The following is a 23152-nucleotide window of genomic DNA, read 5'->3' on the forward strand; positions in this document are numbered from 1 at the left end:
CAAGAGCAGCAGGCGCATGGGAACAACACCCCCTGCACGTTCCCCTCCAAGTCACACACCATCCCGACTTGGAAATATATCGGCCGTTCCTTCATCGTCGCTGGGTCAAAATCCTGGAACTCCCTTCCTAACAGCACTGTGGGAGAATCGTCACCACACGGACTGCAGCGGTTCAAGAAGGCGGCTCACCACCACCTTCTCAAGGGGCAGTTAGGGACGGGCAATAAACGCCGGCCTTGGCAGCAATGCCCACATACCCAGAATAAAAAATGGCAAAACAAGTGTCCCCTCCCACATTCTTAGACATGCAATAGCTGAGAAACTACACATTGACTGGTTCTTGGATCAAGATCATACGTTTCAGAGCGGCATCTGGATCAGGAACACAGATTGAAGAAACTGAATGGAAAGTGATCTGGTTCATTGGAATCCTTCCTTGGATTGCAACTGTGTCTGGAGGAGCTCTCTTTACAAGTGTTTTATAATTACCACAAATATTCTGGATTCGGACCATGAATTGACACAGCTGCTTGAATCAAGAAGCAACTGGTGCTGGTGAATTATAATGGGTAGTTGTTTTTGTGATCTTGTTGCCTGTTATGTTGAATGGCTGTCAGTGTCCCATCAAACACTCCCAGGGCAGGTACAGCACGGGTTAGATACAGAGTAAAGCTCCCTCTACACTGTCCCATCAAACACTCCCAGGACAGGTACAGCACGGGTTAGATACAGAGTAAAGCTCCCTCTACACTGTCCCGTCAAACACACCCAGGGCAGGTACAGCACGGGTTAGATACAGAGTAAAGCTCCCTCTACACTGTCCCATCAAACACTCCCAGGGCAGGTACAGCACGGGTTAGATACAGAGTAAAGCTCCCTCTACACTGTCCCCTCAAACACTCCCAGGGCAGGTACAGGGTTAGATACAGAGTAAAGCTCCCTCTACACTGTCCCGTCAAACACTCCCAGGGCAGGTACAGCACGGGTTAGATACAGAGTAAAGCTCCCTCTACACTGTCCCCTCAAACACTCCCAGGGCAGGTACAGGGTTAGATACAGAGTAAAGCTCCCTCTACACTGTCCCGTCAAACACTCCCAGGGCAGGTACAGCACGGGTTAGATACAGAGTAAAGCTCCCTCTACACTGTCCCATCAAACACTCCCAGGGCAGGTACAGCACAGGTTAGATACAGATAAAGCTCCCTCGACGCTGTCCCATCAAACACTCCCAGGGCAGGTACAGGGTTAGATACAGAGTAAAGCTCCCTCTACACTGTCCCGTGAAACACTCCCAGGGCAGGTACAGCACGTGTTAGATACAGAGTAAAGCTCTCTCTACGCTGTCCCATCAAACACTCCCAGGGCAGGTACATCACGCGTTAGATACAGAGTAAAGCTCCCTCTACACCGTCCCCATCAAACACTCCCAGGGCAGGTACAGCACGGGTTAGATACAGAGTAAAGCTCCCTCTACACCGTCCCCATCAAACACTCCCAGGGCAGGTACAGCACGGGTTAGATGCAGAGTAAAGCTCCCTCTACACCGTCCCCATCAAACACTCCCAGGGCAGGTACAGCACGGGTTAGAAACAGAGTAAAGCTCCCTCTACACTGTCCCGTCAAACACTCCCAGGGCAGGTACAGCACGGGTTAGATACAGAGTAAAGCTCCCTCTACACTGTCCCATCAAACACTCCCAGGGCAGGTACAGGGTTAGATACAGAGTAAAGCTCCCTCTACACTGTCCCATCAAACACTCCCAGGGCAGGTACAGCACGGGTTAGAAACAGAGTAAAGCTCCCTCTACACTGTCCCATCAAACACTCCCAGGGCAGGTACAGCACGGGTTAGATACAGAGTAAAGCTCCCTCTACACTGTCCCATCAAACACTCCCAGGGCAGGTACAACACGGGTTAGATACAGAGTAAAGCTCCCTCTACACTGTCCCATCAAACACTCCCAGGGCAGGTACAGCACGGGTTAGAAACAGAGTAAAGCTCCCTCTACACTGTCCCGTCAAACACTCCTGGGGCAGGTACAGGGTTAGATACAGAGTAAAGCTCCCTCTACACTGTCCCGTCAAACACTCCCAGGGCAGGTACAGCACGGGTTAGATACAGAGTAAAGCTCCCTCTACACTGTCCCGTCAAACACTCCCAGGGCAGGTACAGGGTTAGATACAGAGTAAAGCTCCCTCTACACTGTCCCATCAAACACTCCCAGGGCAGGTACAGCACGGGTTAGAAACAGAGTAAAGCTCCCTCTACACTGTCCCATCAAACACTCCCAGGGCAGGTACAGCACGGGTTAGATACAGAGTAAAGCTCCCTCTACACTGTCCCATCAAACACTCCCAGGGCAGGTACAACACGGGTTAGATACAGAGTAAAGCTCCCTGTACACTGTCCCATCAAACACTCCCAGGGCAGGTACAGCACGGGTTAGAAACAGAGTAAAGCTCCCTCTACACTGTCCCGTCAAACACTCCCAGGGCAGGTACAGCACGGGTTAGATACAGAGTAAAGCTCCCTCTACACTGTCCCGTCAAACACTCCCAGGGCAGGTACAGGATTAGATACAGAGTAAAGCTCCCTCTACACTGTCCCATCAAACACTCCCAGGGCAGGTACAGCACGGGTTAGAAACAGAGTAAAGCTCCCTCTACACTGTCCCATCAAACACTCCCAGGGCAGGTACAGCACGGGTTAGATGCAGAGTAAAGCTCCCTCTACACTGTCCCATCAAACACTCCCAGGGCAGGTACAGCACGGGTTAGATACAGAGTAAAGCTCCCTCTACACTGTCCCATCAAACACTCCCAGGGCAGGTACAGCACGGGTTAGATACAGAGTAAAGCTCCCTCTACGCTGTCCCATCAAACACTCCCAGGGCAGGGTAAGGGTTACTCACTGTGTGATTTTAGAGAGTTCCTTATAAGGCAGAAGTACCTCCTTCACCCACCCTGGCCCTGGACCTGATCTTTCAGACTTTATCTTTCAACCTGTTTCTCATGGGGCCATGTGACGATGAGACGCTGAGATCACAGCTTCACTATGAAAGTGAAGACAATGGTGGAAATCTGGACAAATTATAGCCATCTGGAAATTCAGAGGCACCCAGTTTCCTGTAAATATGTCCACAGGACAGCGGCCAGCATCAAAGTCCTTGCTTCTATATCGTGCCTTTCTTATCACATCTCATTGCAACGAGCTTCAGATGCAGTGAATCATTTTGAGGTTCAGTTGCTGTTATTATGTGGAGAGATATGGCTCGATCCCACAAAGAGCAGCGAGGCGAATGACAAGTTAATCTGTTTTTTTTTGTTGATGGCGTTGATTGAGGGAGGAACTTTGGTCCCAGGACACCGGGAGAACTTCCTCCTCAGAGGATGTGTCATCTGGAAATGTGGCGGTCGGGGCAGCACTGTTTGGAGTTTGAAGTCATGGCACGTCATTGGGGCTGTGTTGAGGGAGTTTCACTCTTCATCAGGCCTGCTCGTTGCCCATTCTCAAAAACAACAACTTGCGTTTATACAGCCGCCTTAACGTAGCCCCCAGGCCCTTCACAGGAGCGTAAATCAGATAAAACGTGACACCGAGCCACATAAGGCGATATTAGGACAGGTGACCAAAAGCTCGGTCAAAGAGGTGGGTTTTAAGGAGCATCTTAGAGGAGGAGAGAGAGAGGCGGAGAGGTTTAGGGAGGGAATTCCAGAGCTTAGGGCCCAGGCGGCTGAAGGCACGGCCGCCAATGGTGGAGCAATGGGAATCGGAGATGGGCAAGAGGCCAGAATTGGAGGAACGCAGCGATCTCGGAGGGTTGTAGGGGCTGGAGGAGGTTACAGAGATAGGGAGGAGGGGGGACGACTCTCCTTGATGGGCAAGAGAAAGGGGCCTGATTGTTGCGTTGATCACTAACTGCTCGATCTTGGTTGACCTTCCAGTTGTGTGTCCTCTCCCGTGCATGAACGGAGGCCAGTGTAGCTCCAGGAACCGATGTCACTGCCCGTCTGGCTTCACCGGCAAGTTCTGCCAGATTTCAGTGAGCGGGCAGGTCCATCCACATCAGCCCCATGTCGGGGAGCAGCCTCCGGCCAAGGCCTCGGAAGCCTACAAGCACTCGGTCTTCACGCTCCAGCTCACCCCCGACTCCCAGAACCCCGGAGAGCATTCGCTGGGCAGTCTCCCACACGGCGTTCTGACATCAGAAGGGGAACAGCACAGACCAGAAGGTATTAGCCTCTTTCTCTGTTATTTTGTTTAAAGGGTAATTGATCTTCTGGTTTTACAAAAGCCGATAGGAAGGAGCCCGCAGAGTGGACTTCCCCTTTAAGGTCAGCCCATGGCCTGAATTACTGGAAGACTTGTTTAACGTTGAACAATGGGTCAGGTACTAAAAGCTCAGAAGAATTGCTTTGGTCACCATTGCAAAAAGTTCACAAAAGTTTCCTCTGGTCAGTATTTCTGGTGAAATCTCAACTGCGCTCTTCTTAAATGAGTTTATAAATTCACTGGAAGTAATGAATGGGGGAAGTCTTGGTGAACACACTTGTGGTGTCTTTGCTCAATAGGCTAGGATAACCGCCTTGTGTGGTGTGTATTACAGAGCCATATAGAATCAGGGAGGTACCAGGATCCATTGGTGGTTTGTGCCATGTTAGCTATCTTGGCAGTGAGGACAGCACAGGTTGTCTCAGAATCAAGATCTCTCCCCCCTGTCTCTCCCTCTCTCTCTTTCTCCCTCTCTCTTTCTCCCCCTCCCTCTCTCTCTCTTTCTCCCCCTCTCTTTCTCCCTCTCTCTTTCTTCCCCTCCCTCTCTCCCTCTTTCTCTCTGTCTCTCCCCTTCCCTTTCTCTTTCTCTCTCCCTTTTTCTCTCTCTCGCTCTTTCAATTTCCCCCTCTCTCTCCCTCTTTCTCTCCTCCTTTCCCCTTCCCTTTCTCTCTCTCTCTCCCTCTTTTCCCTTCTCTTCCTCTGTCTCTCTCCTCTCCCTTCTTCTCTCTCTCCCTCTTTCTCTCCCCCTTTCCCCTTCTCTTCCTCTGTCTCTCTCCTCTCCCTTTCTCTCTCTCTCTCTCTCCCTCTTTTCCCTTCTCTTCCTCTGTCTCTCTCCTCTCCCTTCTTCTCTCTCTCCCTCTTTCTCTCCCCCTTTCCCCTTCTCTTCCTCTGTCTCTCTCCTCTCCCTTTCTCTCTCTCTCTCTCTCTCCCTCTTTTCCCTTCTCTTCCTCTGTCTCTCTCCTCTCCCTTCTTCTCTCTCTCCCTCTTTCTCTCCCCCTTTCCCCTTCTCTTCCTCTGTCTCTCTCCTCTCCCTTTCTCTCTCTCTCTCTCTCCCTCTTTTCCCTTCTCTTCCTCTGTCTCTCTCCTCTCCCTTCTCTCTCTCCCTCTTTCTCTCCCCCTTTCCCCTTCTCTTCCTCCGTCTCTCTCCTCTCCCTTTCTCTCTCTCTCTCTCCTTCTTTTCCCTTCTCTTCCTCTGTCTCTCTCCTCTCCCTTCTTCTCTCTCTCCCTCTTTCTCTCCCCCTTTCCCCTTCTCTTCCTCCGTCTCTCTCCTCTCCCTTTCTCTCTCTCTCTCTCCCTCCTTCTTTTCCCTTCTCTTCCTCTGTCTCTCTCCTCTCCCTTCTTCTCTCTCTCCCTCTTTCTCTCCCCCTTTCCCCTTCTCTTCCTCCGTCTCTCTCCTCTCCCTTTCTCTCTCTCTATCTCCCTCCTTCTTTTCCCTTCTCTTCCTCTGTCTCTCTCCTCTCCCTTCTTCTCTCTCTCCCTCTTTCTCTCCCCCTTTCCCCTTCTCTTCCTCCGTCTCTCTCCTCTCCCTTTCTCTCTCTCTCTCTCCCTCCTTCTTTTCCCTTCTCTTCCTCTGTCTCTCTCCTCTCCCTTCCTCTCTCTCCCTCTTTCTCTCCCCCTCCCCCCCACCCTTTCCCCTTCTCTCTCCCTCCTCGTGCAGCTGTGCAGCACTGGCTACGGTTCAGGTATCAGGTCACCTAACTGATCTCTCACTGGGAGAGCAGCGTGGGGAGAGGTAATGGAAATGAGTCAACCAGGCACGAGTGAGCTGCGGACATGGGCCTGTGCTGAAGCCTAGTAAAGTGTATGCTGCATTGTATTTCGCTGGTCAACCATACTGGAGCTTGGAACAAAAGGCCCCTCTCCCTGCCAGCTGGAATACTCCAACAGAATGGCACCACCTCAGCCCAATTTCTGGCTGGCACAAACCCACAGCACAAAACTAAGCACGAAATGTCAACCTCATAGCTTGGCTGGTGCAGAGGATGGCACTCTTCTCCAGTCGGGATTAAGGTTCATTGACGGGGTTTTATTTTTATATAGAATTACATAGGATTTACAGTGCAGAAACAGGCCATTCGGCCCAACTGGTCTATCCCGGTGTTTATGCTCCACACGAGCCTCCTCCCTCCCCTCTTCATCTCACCCTATCAGCATATCCTTCTATTCCTTTCTCCCTCATGTGTTTATCGAGCTTCCCCTTAAATGCATCTCTGTTATTCACCTCAACTACTCCTTGTGGGAGCGAGTTCCACATTCTCACCACTCTCTGGGTAAAGAAGTTTCTCCTGATTTCCCTATTGGATTTATTAGTGACTAATCAAGAAGGCTAATGGAATGCTGGCCTTTATATCTAGAGGACTAGAGTACAAGGGGGCAGAGGTTATGCTGCAGCTATACAAAACCCTGGTTAGACCGCACCTGGAGTACTGTGAGCAGTTCTGGGCACCGCACCTTCGGAAGGACATATTGGCCTTGGAGGGAGTGCAGCGTAGGTTTACTAGAATGATACCCGGACTTCAAGGGTTAAGTTACGAGGAGAGATTACACAAATTGGGGTTGTATTCTCTGGAGTTTCGAAGGTTAAGGGGTGATCTGATCGAAGTTTATAAGATATTAAGGGGAACAGATAGGGTGGATAGAGAGAAATTATTTCCGCTGGTTGGGGATTTTAGGAGCAGGGGGCACAGTCTAAAAATTAGAGCCAGACCTTTCAGGAGCGAGATTAGAAAACATTTCTACACACAAAGGGTTGTAGAAGTTTCGAACTCTCTTCCGCAAATGGCAATTGATACTAGCTCAATTGCTCAATTTAAATCTGAGATAGATAGCTTTTTGCTAACCGAAGGTATTAAGGGATATGGGCCAAAGGCAGGTATATGGAGTTAGATCACAGATCAGCCATGATCTTATCAAATGGTGAAGCAGGCACGAGGGGCTGAATGGCCGACTCCTGTTCCTATGTAAATCTTATATTTATTGCCCCCCTAGTTTTAGTCTCTCCCACAAGTGGAAACGTCCTCTCTACGTCTACCCTATCGAACCCCTTCATAATCTCCAAGACCTCGATCAGGTCACCCCTCAGTCTTCTCCTTTCCAAAGAAAAGAGCCCCAGCCTGTTCAGCCTTTCCTGATAAGTACAACCTCTCAGTTCTGGTATCATCCCTGTAAATCTTATTTGCACCTTCCCCAGTGCCTCTATGTCCCTTTTCTAATATGGAGGCCGGAACTGTGGCACCTAACCCACAGTATGCCCGTCTGGGCAGTGCTTAATCTTGGCCTGGGGGGTACTAACATTTGAACGGGGCGATTTGGAATGGGACTAATTGGATAGCTCTGTCAAAGAGCCAGCACAGGCACGATGGGCCGAATGGCCTCTTTCTGTACTGTACCTGCTGTGATGCTATTTTGACTGTCGTTCACGGCACTTTTCAATTTTCCAGCGCAGCTCCAGCACCCTGTCATCAATCTTCACGTCCGCCACCCCCCGGAAGCCACCGTGCAGATCCACCGGGTCTCCAGTGTGGACAACCACTTCACCGAGCAGAAGAACCTGCTTCACCAGCCAGTCCTGCTCCACCACCAGCCGGTGCAGAAGGTCAACCACCACCCGCCCAGGACGCTCCCCACCTCGCAGAAAAAACTGGGCCGCTGCTTTCAGGAAACCTTGCCGAAGACGGTGAGCAGTTCTTCATTACTGTTGTTATCGTAGAATCAGAGGGAGGTTACAGCGCGGAAGGAGGCCGTTCGGCCCATCGAGTCCGGGCCGGCTCTGTGCAAGAGCAATCCAGCTAGTCCCGCTCCCCCGCCCGATCCCCGCATCCCTGAAAATTCTTTCCTTTCGAGTACTTATCCGGTTCCCTTTTGACGGCCATGATTGAATCTGCCTCCACCACCCCCTCGGGCAGTGCATTCCAGATCCTAACCACTCGCTGGGTAAAAAAGTTTTTCCTCATGTCACCTTTGGTTCTTTTGCCAATCACCTTAAATCTACGCCCTCTGGTCCTTGACCCTTCTGCCAATGGGAACAGTTTCTCTCTATCTACTCTGTCTAGACCCTTCATGACTTTGAACACCTCGATCAAATCTCCTCTCAACCGTCTCTGTTCCAAGGAGAACAACCCCAGCTTCTCCAGTCTACCCACGTAACTGAAGTCTCTCATCCCTGGAATCATTCTAGTAAATCTCTTCTGCACCCTCTCTAAGGCCTTCACATCTTTCCTAAACTGAGGTGCCCATATCATTATATATTAAATTCTCGGGGTGTGTGTGGTGTGTCACTGGCAAGGCCATCTTTTATTGCCCGTCCCTAGTTGCCCTGAGAAGGTGGTGGTGGGCTGCCTTCTTGAGCCGCTGGGTAGGGTATTTTTTGATACAACTGAGTGGCTTGCTAGGCCAGTTCAGAGGGCAGTTAAGAGTCAGTCATGTTCATGTGAGGCTGGAGTCACGTAGAGGTCAGACCAGGTAAGGATGGCAGAGTAAAGCTCCCTCTACACTGTCCCATCAAACACTCCCAGGGCAGGTACAGGGTTAGATACAGAGTAAAGCTCCCTCTACACTGTCCCATCAAACACTCCCAGGGCAGGTACAGCATGGGTTAGATACAGAGTAAAGCTCCCTCTACACTGTCCCATCAAACACTCCCAGGGCAGGTACAGCACGGGTTAGATACAGAGTAAAGCTCCCTCTACACTGTCCCATCAAACACTCCCAGGGCAGGTACAGCACAGGTTAGATACAGAGTAAAGCTCCCTCTACACTGTCCCATCAAACACTCCCAGGGCAGGTACAGCACGGGTTAGATACAGAGTAAAGCTCCCTCTACACTGTCCCATCAAACACTCCCAGGGCAGGTACAGCACAGGTTAGATACAGAGTAAAGCTCCCTCTACACTGTCTCGTCAAACACTCCCAGGGCAGGTACAGGGTTAGATACAGAGTAAAGCTCCCTCTACACTGTCCCATCAAACACTCCCAGGGCAGGTACAGGGTTAGATACAGAGTAAAGCTCCCTCTACACTGTCCCATCAAACATTCCCAGGGCAGGTACAGCACAGGTTAGATACAGAATAAAGCTCCCTCTACACTGTCCCGTCAAACATTCCCGGGGCAGTTACAGCATGGGTTAGATACAGAGTAAAGCTCCCTCTACACTGTCCCGTCAAACACTCCCGGGGCAGTTACAGCATGGGTTAGATACAGAGTAAAGCACCCTCGACACTGTCCCGTCAAACACTCCCAGGGCAGTTACAGCATGGGTTAGATACAGAGTAAAGCTCCCTCTACACTGTCCCGTCAAACACTCCCAGGGCAGTTACAGCATGGGTTAGATACAGAGTAAAGCTCCCTCTACACTGTCCCATCAAACACTCCAAGGGCAGGAACAGCATGGGTTAGATAGAGAGTAAAGCTCCCTCTACACTGCCCCATCAATCACTCTCAGGGCAGGTACAGCACGGCTTAGATACAGAGTAAAGCTCCCTCTACACTGTCCCATCAAACACTCCCAGGGCAGGTACAGGGTTAGATACAGAGTAAAACTCCCTCTACACTGTCCCATCAAATACTCCCAGGGCAGGCACAGGGTTAGATACAGAGTAAAGCTCCCTTTACACTGTCCCATCAAACACTCCCAGGGCAGGTACAGGGTTAGATACAGAGTAAAGCTCCCTCTACACTGTCCCATCAAACACTCCCAGGGCAGATACAGGGTTAGATACAGAGTAAAGCTCCCTCTACACTGTCCCATCAAACACTCCCAGGGCAGATACAGGGTTAGATACAGAGTAAAGCTCCCTCTACACTGTCCCATCAAACACTCCCAGGGCAGATACAGGGTTAGATACAGAGTAAAGCTCCCTCTACACTGTGTCAACGTTGAGATTCAACCCTGACCTTCGGGGCATACCCATCGATACACAAATGTAACACTGGTGATTGGTGTGATAATGTATGCAAAGGTGGCAGTCAATTTGCCCACAGTAAAGTCCCCCAAACAGCAATGAGATAAATGACCAGATAACTTGTTTGTAGTGATGTTGGCTGAGGGACAAATGTTGGCCAGGTCGTGGGGGAGAACTCCCCTTCCCCTCTTCAAATATTGCCACGGGATCTTTTACGTCCACCGGAGAGGCCAGACGTCCTTAGATCAACGTCTCGTCTGCACCTCCAGTAATGCAAAGAGTCAGGCTAAATTCGCTGGGGGTGGGAACTGACCCTACAATCTTCTGACTCAGAGGCGAGAGTGCTACCCACTGAGGTAAGGTGGAGACTACTTTGGTTAAATTATAGTCCTTTCATTCAAATCCACATCTTTATTATTACCCACATCCTTCACAGCAAAACCAATCTCCTCTCTGACTGGCGTATTGTAAGTGTGTCATATTTCCTGCTCATACTTTGTCCTGTTGCATCATATGAGTCTTTGCTTACTTGATGTTGCTTTGGGTACGATTTTATCGTGAGAACCAGGAGTTTTCTCCCCTCCTGCCTTGGAGGTGCTGATTCCTGCTGGGCAATGATTCCATGGGTGCTGGTGAGCTCCCTCGGTCCCTAGCTCAAGAGGCATTTCTTCACATGTGAGCCTAAACATTGAATGGTGCGGGTCATTAACCCCACCTGACATCAGTGTCCAGCAGGACTCACTGGGCAATGACCAGGAGGCCGTAATTTTGCCCCCCCCCCTCCCCGCCCACCCCCTCTCCGGCGAAGGCCAATTGCAACCCCCCCCCACAACTGTTGCAGAATCCGAGATCAGCTAACTGGGTGCCGAACAAGAATGGATCCTGAGACTGGCTCAGTTCCACCCTGCTCGATACGGTTTACCAACTGAGCCACTAAAGGGGTGCCAGCACACTTGTTGGGGGTGAGCTACATTCTTGCGACTTCAATAAACCGGGCCGTTGGCTTTTGGAGTCAGTCGGCTCCGCATTTGGTGATGATGTTATTTTTTGAAACCCTCTGAATATTAATAGGGCAGAAGTGTTTGGTGACGCAGTGATGTCACCCTCTCGGCCATCCGGTGAGGTAGTGTCTCTTTGGCAGCTGACGATGTCAGTGGTTGTTTCCTGGGAATGTACGGTAATGTAAGTTTCTGTTTACAGTGCAGTAACCCACTCCCCGGCCTGACCAAGGAAGAAGATTGCTGTGGTAGTGTGGGGGCGTCTTGGGGCTTCAGTAACTGCAACAAATGTAGAAACCAGCACTGTAAGTACGTTTATACCACAGGTAGGGACACCCTGCACAAACTCCTTCACTTTATTGGGGGGGGGTGGTGGTGGTGGAGTGGGGGTGGTAATGACCTCAGTACTTGGGGTCTTTATGGAACTCAAGTGTCTAATGATCAACTGGTGACTATCCCTCTCGGGCTGGAAAGCAGAGCGGCTTGGGCTCGAGCTGGCTCCAGGACACCACATCGGAGAGTTTGGACCTCAGTCAATCTTCTGTGGCAGACTTAGTAATCTGATACTGGAGTAACACAGATCCCCGTAGCTCTGATGGTGATCGACCAGCCAGCCCTGGCTCATTAATGGGACCCAGCAGGGCATAGCAGTCATGAGGAGTGGAATTCTTCCCACTTTCCACTCAAGGTAAGTCCTAATGGGTAGTGTAGAGTGGCCCTCGCCCGACTAGCAGTGGGTACTGGTTAAGCTCCAGCAGTGCCCCTAAGCACACTTGGACCTTGGCTGTTATGAGCTAAGCTTGACTTTGGTAAGTGGCTTGTATCTCTGCAGATAAAGAGTGCACCCTGTATGTGGGGCAAACAGAAACTACCTGTGTGGATTTCTCAGTAGTTTGGTTTGGAGACTCTTAAGCACAGCAATGGATTCCCATATGTGTCGGATAGTCAGCTGACCAAAAAAAAAACAAAAGGTCTTCTCACACATAGTTCAAGCAATGCATCTCACGGTTCCTCAATGGAGCCTTAAAGGTACATAAACTGCTTAAAACGGACGCAGATCTGTTTGCCTCGGCTCCTGATGCAGTGGAATCCACCCTATTTACATTGCGGGATTTAGTTCACATCAACAGTGACAACCGACAAATAACCATGTGTCTCACATCGATTGAATGTTTAAGAGTTTTTTGTCGGGGCAATATACGGGCGTCAGGAATTTCCTCGGGGCTCCTTCCGGTCGGCCGCTGTATCGTCGGCAGACCACTTGGATGTGCCGCATGGACGGGGATTCCGCCAAAGTTACGGGGGCCGATCGGGAGGACCCCCCACCCTGAGGAAATCCCCGGTAACCCAGAAGATGCGCCAATTTTGTAATAAGTGGAGGGGTTGATTTCCAGTGCTGCGCCCACCAGCTCTTAATTTTACTGCCATTCACTTTAACGGGTGGAAAACTGTTTACCGGTCAGCGCAGAAGCAACCGCAAAATCTAATTGTTGTTAAGTAAACACAGCCTGAGGTCAGCTGGAGCTTAATTGCCGTCGATGAGGGAATGTTTCAGGCTAGTAAATTTCCAGCTGCAGGTCAGAAGGAACCAATGTGAAGTGACTAAACTTTCTCGTTTCTTTTTAAAATTTACTTTCGATACTCCAAGTGTGACGTCTAAAGCGTGACAGATAGTTGGAGGCCATTGATCGATTCTAACAGCTACAAACAGCTTAATGTAATGTTTCGGGGTTCCCCCAGATGGTACACCTTTAGCCGAGACAGTGAGTGTCAGAGGGTTGCGGGAGACGGAGACGCGATAGGGTTGGGAGAGGAGGGGAAGGACCGAGAGAAAGAAAGACAAACACATTATTCACAGATTCAGGTCTCTGATAATACAATAATACAGACTCACTGCCAATATTTTGAATTGGAACAGGAACGTTAGCACTCAGTGTACAGCGAGGCATTGAGTTACTGGACTAAGAGCTAGTGGGAAAAGAAACTGCTGAATGCATTATACCAGAAATATAACATGATATTATGGAAAGGAATTTTCCATTCTGTCCTAAAAACTATTCTTTTTTTAAACAGAGGCACTGCCTCCGGCTGAACCTCAGATCCGTGCTGGTGGGCTCCAGTACGTCACCCATGCGGCTCAGAGCGCACACAGTGGGTGTCAGCAGGCTTTTCCACCATGGGGAGGCATCACAGCTCAGCGTGATCCTGTCATTGCCTCTAATCAAGGGCAGTGTTGTGCGGGATGTCCATACAATGGGAGTGATTGGGAAGGAGTTTGGTCCATTGGGATTGTGTACGGTGGGAGTGAATGGGAAGGGGTTTGGTCCATTGGGATTGTGTACGGTGGGAGTGAATGGGAAGGGGTTTGGTCCATTGGGATTGTGTACAGTGGGAGTGAATGGGAAGGGGTTTGGTCCATTGGGATTCTATACAATGGGAGTGAATGGGAAGGGGTTTGGTCCTTTGGGATTCTATACAATGGGGGTGATTGGGAAGGGGTTTGGTCCTTTGGGATTCTATACTATGGGAGTGAATGGGAGTGAATGGGAAGGGGTTTGGTCCATTGGGATTGTGTACAGTGGGAGTGAATGGGAAGGGGTTTGGTCCATTGGGATTGTGTACAGTGGGAGTGAATGGGAAGGGGTTTGGTCCATTGGGATTGTGTACAGTGGGAGTGAGTGGGAAGGGGTTTGGTCCATTGGGATTCTATACAATGGGAGTGAATGGGAAGGGGTTTGGTCCTTTGGGATTCTATACAATGGGAGTGAATGGGAAGGGGTTTGGTCCTTTGGGATATTATACTATGGGAGTGAATGGGAAGAGGTTTGGTCCATTGGGATTCTATACTATGGGAGTGATTGGGAGTGAATGGGAAGGGGTTTGGTCCATTGGGATTCTATACTATGGGAGTGAATGGGAGTGAATGGGAAGGGGTTTGGTCCATTGGGATTCTGTACAATGGGAGTGAATGGGAAGGGGTTTGGTCCATTGGGATTCTGTACAATGGGAGTGAATGGGAAGGGGTTTGGTCCATTGGGATCCTATACAATGGGTTTGATTTGGAAGTTTGGTCCTTTGGGATTCTGGAGAGACGGAGGAGACTTTGATCCTTTCAGTGGAAGACCAGTGTCTAATCCACTCCACCACCCTCGAGTGCTGCCTGGTGCTGATGTACGGCTGCTCGTTCCTGAGGAGATTTATACACCAGTACCCACAGGAATGCCTCTCTGTGGCTTCAAGTGCCAACCCTGGCATCCATGGGGCAGTATGGATTGCCAAGCACATTCTTGTGGCCCATATAAAAAGACATTCCTTATGAAAGTACCTTGTGTACATCGTAACTGAGCAACGAGGTAGAACCCAACAAGAGGGTTGGTGCCAACAGGGCCTCCCATAGAATTGGTTTTCAGTTGATTGGACCTTGAGTAAAATAAATGGAAATACATGCGGTGTGGGTGGCAGGGACTGGACTGACTAACTTCTCTCGTGTGTACCCTGTACCACAGTCGGTTCCCCCACCACTGCCTCCCTCACCCTCTGTGTACTGGAACGGGGTCTCCTGCCAGCGACTCTCCTGACACATTTAGACCAGGAATGTTGCAGGTTCAATATCAGAGAGTTACAGTGAGGGGTGTGGGGTATATCAGTGTTACAGTGAGGGGTGTGGGGTATATCAGTGTTACAGTGAGGGGTGTGGGGTATATCAGTGTTACAGTGAGGGGTGTGGGGTATATCAGTGTTACAGTGAGGGGTGTGGGGTATATCAGTGTTACAGTGAGGGGTGTGGGGTATATCAGTGTTACAGTGAGGGGTGTGGGGTATATCAGTGTTACAGTGAGGGGTGTGGGGTATATCAGTGTTACAGTGAGTGGTGTGGGGTATATCAGTGTTACAGTGAGGGGTGTGGGGTATATCAGTGTTACAGTGAGGGGTGTGGGGTATATCGGTGTTACAGTGAGGGGTGTGGGGTATATCAGTGTTACAGTGAGGGGTGTGGGGTATATCAGTGTTACAGTGAGGGGTGTGGGGTATATCAGTGTTACAGTGAGGGGTGTGGGGTATAGCAGTGTTACAGTGAGGGGTGTGGGGTATATCGGTGTTCCAGTGAGGGGTGTGGGGTATATCAGTGTTCCAGTGAGGGGTGTGGGGTATAGCAGTGTTACAGTGAGGGGTGTGGATTATATCAGTGTTACAGTGAGGGGTGTGGGGTATATCAGTGTTACAGTGAGGGGTGTGTGGGTTATATCAGTGTTACAGTGAGGGGTGTGGGGTATAGCAGTGTTACAGTGAGGGGTGTGGGTTATATCAGTGTTACAGTGAGGGGTGTGGATTATATCAGTGTTACAGTGAGGGGTGTGGGTTATATCAGTGTTACAGTGAGGGGTGTGGGTTATATCAGTGTTATAGTGAGGGGTGTGGGGTATATCAGTGTTACAGTGAGGGGTGTGGGGTATATCAGTGTTACAGTGAGGGGTGTGGGGTATATCAGTGTTACAGTGAGGGGTGTGGGGTATATCAGTGTTACAGTGAGGGGTGTGGGATATATCAGTGTTACAGTGAGGGGTGTGGGGTATATCAGTGTTACAGTGAGGGGTGTGGGGTATATCAGTGTTCCAGTGAGGGGTGTGGATTATATCAGTTTGTGTGATGGTTAAAAATTCCTTGACGGTTTGCAAGCCATGAAATTCCAAGACATTGTGCCAAGAATAATAATTGAATGAATTCAACAGATTCCTTCTGTACAAAGTCTACAGAATTGAAGTGGCTAACTTTGAGACAACAGAAAAAGGACTCGAGATTTAACGCCCCCTCCCATGGCTCGGTGGGAAAGACACTGCCCTGTGCGGCAGTCAGGCTAAACAATCGGGCAGGCCCTCGGGTGGACATATCTCAGCCAGAGTGCTGCACATTAACCTCGGTGGAAAACCCACCAGGGTCCTCATGGCCCCCCATCCCCACCTCGCTCCGCGGGGCGTTTAGCATCAGAACACGGACTCTGCTCTGTCCCCCACCCCTCCTGTCGTCACTTGCTCTCTGGGGTTGACGCGTGGGGGGAAAAAAACCGGAGGCGACAGCTCTGAACCTGCAGAGTGTTAGCTCCGGGAAACCAGCTGTGGGCCAGCCCCAGACAAAGAGCCTTTGAGCAGGACGTCAGGGAGAGAAATTGTTTCCGCAGGGTGCGATCGCGTGTCAAGTGAAGCCAGGTCGTAAGGTTATGTTTTCAAAAAAAAAAAGAAGGGGAGGAGATATTTTAAACAGTCGGTTTGGTTTTCTGGATCATTCTGCATGTCTCAGCACGATGTCCCGTTCAACAAGTGAGTATCTGGTGCTGTGACCAGAGCACCAGCAACACGTGAAGTCAACGGGCTTGTGCGCTGGGTGGATTCTTACCTCAGGAATCATCTGGCCGGGCGAGCTGACGCTGCTGTCCTTAAGGCACTGCTCCTCGTATCGTACCCTTTCAACGGCCCTCTGGTTTTCTCCCACCAAGTGAAGAGAGACTTGCGTTTATACAGCGCCTGTTCACACCCCTCAGGACTTGCCCCAAAGCGCCATCACAGCCAATGAAGTACTTCTGTCGCAGTGCGGTCACTGTTGCCGTGTGGGGAAACGCAGCAGCCGATCTGCGCACAGCAAGATCCCACAAACAGCAACGTGACAATGTGATGTTGGTCGAGGGATAAATATCGGCCCCAGGACGCGGGGGAGAACTCCCCCCCCTCCGCCCCCCCCACCCCTGCTCTTCTTCCAATAGCGGCCGTGGGATCTTTTACGTCCACCCGAGAGAGGGGGCAGACGGGGCTTAGGTTTGATGCCTCATCTCCGACAGTGCGGCGCTCCCTCAGTGCTGCACCGGGAGTGTCGGCCTGGATTATGGGGCTCGAGTCTCTGGAGTGAGGCTCGGGCCCACGACCTACGGATTCAGAGGCGGGAGTGCCACCCACTGAGCCACAGTAAGCAGCAATGGGCTATTCCACCTTGGGAGGCGTGAGGGACGAGCCCGACTCTGATGTCCACACCCACGCACTTTCCAGCAGGGGCCACTGGGTAGCGAACAAGAGCAGGACCCCTGGCTGATTTTCCCTGCCCCCCACCCCCCCCTCCCAAGCTAGGGGTGCAGTTGCCCTACGACTGGCTCAAAACCCCTGGGTTCATCTGTTCTTTGTGCTGCCTCAGGGCCTGTGTCGTTACCCATTACGCTATCCGGGGAGCTTCACGGGGGGCACTTTTGACCTGTTTGTGCCAAGGGTGGGGAGCAGTTTGTACTTCAGCTCCGAGCACCTATCACCGTCTTGAAGCGTGGCCAGTCGCAGCTACAAGGATCGGAGGGCCCTAAACTTGGCCTCTGGGTTCCCAGGGCCGGGGGAAGTGGAGGGGATGGGAGGGGGAAAGTCAGCCAGGGTCTCCCCAGCCCAGACTCGGTGACTCCAGGCCGGGCGTTTGGCGAGGAAGGATCGGGCGTGGCTGTGATGCCCTCACGGTTGAGAAGCCTGGCAGTTTAGGTGGAGACCTGAGGAGGGCGGGCAACCCCCCCCCCCCCCCCCCCCACTAGGACTGTACCCCTCGCGAGGAGTCGGCAGGGGAACGGAGGAGAAGGTGTGGCAAGAGCAGCTTTCGGCAGTTCAGTGTGGGGATGAGTTAGCCCAGGGTGGCCTCATGGACCCTGCCTCAGTTGGCAGGGGCCCGGGGAGCAGCTCGACAAGGGGTGAATTCCAAAGCTAGCAAGTCATTGTGTTGCCGTGACGATGCAATAAAACCACTGGAAATGATTAAGGCGAAGCAAAGGTTTAGAACGCAACAGTGAGTCCAACAAAATACTCCCAATTAGAGGCTATTATTCCAAACCACTCAGGCCTCAATCTGGAGAACAAAAGGAACTGGCTTCTCCAACTCTTAAATAACAGCAATACACGAGAGCCGAGAGACTGTTCCCGGGGAGCAGCCTGTACAAGGGATCATTAACCAAAAGCAGCAGCAAGGACATAGACTCTGGGATCACGCAGACTGATTCTCACTGATTCCGGGATCACACAGACTGATTCTCACTGATTCCGGGATCATACAGACTGATTCTCACTGATTCCAGGATCACACAGACTGATTCTCACTGATTCCAGGATCACACAGACTGATTCTCACTGATTCCAGGATCACACAGACTGATTCTCACTGATTCCGGGATCACACAGACTGATTCTCACTGATTCTGGGATCACACAGACTGATTCTCACTGATTCCAGGATCACACAGACTGATTCTCACTGATTCCGGGATCACACAGACTGATTCTCACTGATTCCAGGATCACACAGACTGATTCTCACTGATTCTGGGATCACACAGACTGATTCTCACTGATTCCAGGATCACACAGACTGATTCCGGGATCACACAGACTGATTCTCACTGATTCCGGGATCACACAGACTGATTCTCACTGATTCCAGGATCACACAGACTGATTCTCACTGATTCCAGGATCACAGACTGATTCTCACTGATTCCGGGATCACACAGACTGATTCTCACTGATTCCAGGATCACACAGACTGATTCCAGGATCACACAGACTGATTCTCACTGATTCTGGGATCACACAGACTGATTCTCACTGATTCCAGGATCACACAGACTGATTCTCACTGATTCCGGGATCACACAGACTGATTCTCACTGATTCCAGGATCACACAGACTGATTCTCACTGATTCCAGGATCACACAGACTGATTCTCACTGATTCCAGGATCATACAGACTGATTCCGGGATCACACAGACTGATTCTCACTGATTCCGGGATCACACAGACTGATTCTCACTGATTCCAGGATCACACAGACTGATTCTCACTGATTCCGGGATCACACAGACTGATTCTCACTGATTCCAGGATCACACAGACTGATTCTCACTGATTCCAGGATCACACAGACTGATTCCAGGATAACACAGACTGATTCTCACTGATTCCAGGATCACACAGACTGATTCTCACTGATTCCAGGATCACACAGACTGATTCCAGGATCACACAGACTGATTCCGGGATCACACAGACTGATTCTCACTGATCCCAGGATCACACAGACTGATTCCAGGATCACACAGACTGATTCTCACTGATTCTGGGATCGCACAGACTGATTCTCACTGATTCCGGGATCACACAGACTGATTCTCACTGATTCCGGGATCACACAGACTGATTCTCACTGATTCCAGGATCACACAGACTGATTCTCACTGATTCCAGGATCACACAGACTGATTCTGGGATCACACAGACTGATTCTCACTGATTCCAGGATCACACAGACTGATTCGGGGATCACACAGACTGATTCTCACTGATTCCAGGATCACACAGACTGATTCTCACTGATTCCGGGATCACACAGACTGATTCTCACTGATTCCGGGATCACACAGACTGATTCTCACTGATTCCGGGATCACACAGACTGATTCTCACTGATTCCAGGATCACACAGACTGATTCTCACTGATTCCAGGATCACACAGACTGATTCTCACTGATTCCAGGATCACACAGACTGATTCCGGGATCACACAGACTGATTCTCACTGATTCCAGGATCTCACAGACTGATTCTCACTGATTCCAGGATCACACAGACTGATTCCAGGATCACACAGACTGATTCCGGGATCACACAGACTGATTCTCACTGATTCCAGGATCACACAGACTGATTCCAGGATCACACAGACTGATTCTCACTGATTCCGGGATCACACAGACTGATTCTCACTGATTCCGGGATCACACAGACTGATTCTCACTGATTCCAGGTTCACACAGACTGATTCTCACTGATTCCAGGATCACACAGACTGATTCTCACTGATTCCAGGATCACACAGACTGATTCCAGGATCACACAGACTGATTCTCACTGATTCCAGGATCACACAGACTGATTCCAGGATCACACAGACTGATTCTCACTGATTCCAGGATCACACAGACTGATTCTCACTGATTCCGGGATCACACAGACTGATTCTCACTGATTCAGGGATCACACAGACTGATTCTCACTGATTCCGGGATCACACAGACTGATTCTCACTGATTCCGGGATCACACAGACTGATTCTCACTGATTCCGGGATCACACAGACTGATTCTCACTGATTCCAGGATCACACAGACTGATTCTCACTGATTCCAGGATCACACAGACTGATTCTCACTGATTCCGGGATCACACAGACTGATTCTCACTGATTCCAGGATCACACAGACTGATTCTCACTGATTCCAGGATCACACAGACTGATTCTCACTGATTCCAGGATCACACAGACTGATTCTCACTGATTCCAGGATCACACAGACTGATTCTCACTGATTCCGGGATCACACAGACTGATTCTCACTGATTCCAGGATCACACAGACTGATTCTGGGATCACACAGACTGATTCTCACTGATTCCAGGATCACACAGACTGATTCTCACTGATTCCAGGATCACACAGACTGATTCTCACTGATTCCAGGATAACACAGACTGATTCTGGGATCACACAGACTGATTCTCACTGATTCCAGGATCACACAGACTGATTCTGGGATCACACAGACTGATTCTCACTGATTCCAGGATCACACAGACTGATTCTCACTGATTCCAGGATCACACAGACTGATTCTCACTGATTCCAGGATCACACAGACTGATTCCAGGATCACACAGACTGATTCTCACTGATTCCAGGATCACACAGACTGATTCTCACTGATTCCTGGATCACACAGACTGATACTCACTGATTCCGGGATCACACAGACTGATTCTCACTGATTCCAGGATCACACAGACTGATTCCAGGATCACACAGACTGATTCTCACTGATTCCGGGATCACACAGACTGATTCTCACTGATTCCAGGATCACACAGACTGATTCTAATTGATTCCAGGATCACACAGACTGATTCTCACTGATTCCAGGATCACACAGACTGATTCCTGGATCACACAGACTGATTCTCACTGATTTCAGGATCACACAGACTGATTCCAGGATCACACAGACTGATTATCACTGATTCTGGGATCACACAGACTGATTCTCACTGATTCCGGGATCACACAGACTGATTCTCACTGATTTCAGGATCACACAGACTGATTCTGGGATCACACAGACTGATTCTCACTGATTCTGGGATCACACAGACTAATTCTGACTGATTCCGGGATCACACAGACTGATTCTCACTGATTCCAGGATCACACAGACTGATTCTCACTGATTCCAGGTTCACACAGACTGATTCTCACTGATTCCAGGATCACACAGACTGATTCTCACTGATTCCAGGATCACACAGACTGATTCCAGGATCACACAGACTGATTCTCACTGATTCCAGGATCACACAGACTGATTCGGGGATCACACAGACTGATTCTCACTGATTCCAGGATCACACAGACTGATTCTCACTGATTCCGGGATCACACAGACTGATTCTCACTGATTCCGGGATCACACAGACTGATTCTCACTGATTCCGGGATCACACAGACTGATTCTCACTGATTCCAGGATCACACAGACTGATTCTCACTGATTCCAGGATCACACAGACTGATTCTCACTGATTCCGGGATCACACAGACTGATTCTCACTGATTCCGGGATCACACAGACTGATTCTCACTGATTCCTGGATCACACAGACTGATTCTCACTGATTCCAGGATCACACAGACTGATTCTCACTGATTCCGGGATCACACAGACTGATTCTCACTGATTCCAGGATCACACAGACTGATTCTGGGATCACACAGACTGATTCTCACTGATTCCAGGATCACACAGACTGATTCTCACTGATTCCAGGATCACACAGACTGATTCTCACTGATTCCAGGATCACACAGACTGATTCTGGGATCACACAGACTGATTCTCACTGATTCCAGGAACACACAGACTGATTCTGGGATCACACAGACTGATTCTCACTGATTCCAGGATCACACAGACTGATTCTCACTGATTCCAGGATCACACAGACTGATTCTCACTGATTCCAGGATCACACAGACTGATTCCAGGATCACACAGACTGATTCTCACTGATTCCAGGATCACACAGACTGATTCTCACTGATTCCAGGATCACACAGACTGATACTCACTGATTCCGGGATCACACAGACTGATTCTCACTGATTCCGGGATCACACAGACTGATTCTCACTGATTCCAGGATCACACAGACTGATTCTCACTGATTCCGGGATCACACAGACTGATTCTCACTGATTCCAGGATCACACAGACTGATTCTCACTGATTCCAGGATCACACAGACTGATTCTCACTGATTCCGGGATCACACAGACTGATTCTCACTGATTCCAGGATCACACAGACTGATTCTAATTGATTCCAGGATCACACAGACTGATTCTCACTGATTCCAGGATCACACAGACTGATTCCTGCATCACACAGACTGATTCTCACTGATTTCAGGATCACACAGACTGATTCCAGGATCACACAGACTGATTATCACTGATTCTGGGATCACACAGACTGATTCTCACTGATTCCGGGATCACACAGACTGATTCTCACTGATTTCAGGATCACACAGACTGATTCTCACTGATTCTGGGATCACACAGACTAATTCTGACTGATTCCGGGATCACACAGACTGATTCTCACTGATTCCAGGATCACACAGACTGATTCTCACTGATTCCGGGATCACACAGACTGATTCTCACTGATTCCAGGATCACACAGACTGATTCTCACTGATTCCAGGATCACACAGACTGATTCTCACTGATTCCGGGATCACACAGACTGATTCTCACTGATTCCAGGATCACACAGACTGATTCTCATTGATTCCAGGATCACACAGACTGATTCTCACTGATTCCAGGATCACACAGACTGATTCTCACTGATTCCA

At 50.0% G+C, this 23152-nt stretch overlaps 1 protein-coding gene across 1 annotated transcript in view; it reads left to right on the plus strand.

The window, feature by feature from the left end:
• LOC137306334 (latent-transforming growth factor beta-binding protein 3-like) overlaps positions 1-23152 on the plus strand; it is a 160959-nt gene that overhangs the window by 65974 nt on the left and 71833 nt on the right. Inside the window, exons 2-4 of the mRNA XM_067975482.1 lie at positions 3945-4232; positions 7713-7948; positions 11373-11475. Of these exons, the coding sequence (XP_067831583.1) occupies positions 3945-4232; positions 7713-7948; positions 11373-11475 (627 nt within the window). The remainder of the gene's footprint in view (positions 1-3944; positions 4233-7712; positions 7949-11372; positions 11476-23152) is intronic.

The sequence above is a fragment of the Heptranchias perlo genome, chromosome 43, assembly GCF_035084215.1.
Source record: "Heptranchias perlo isolate sHepPer1 chromosome 43, sHepPer1.hap1, whole genome shotgun sequence".
In the NCBI taxonomy this organism is placed as follows: domain Eukaryota; kingdom Metazoa; phylum Chordata; class Chondrichthyes; order Hexanchiformes; family Hexanchidae; genus Heptranchias; species Heptranchias perlo.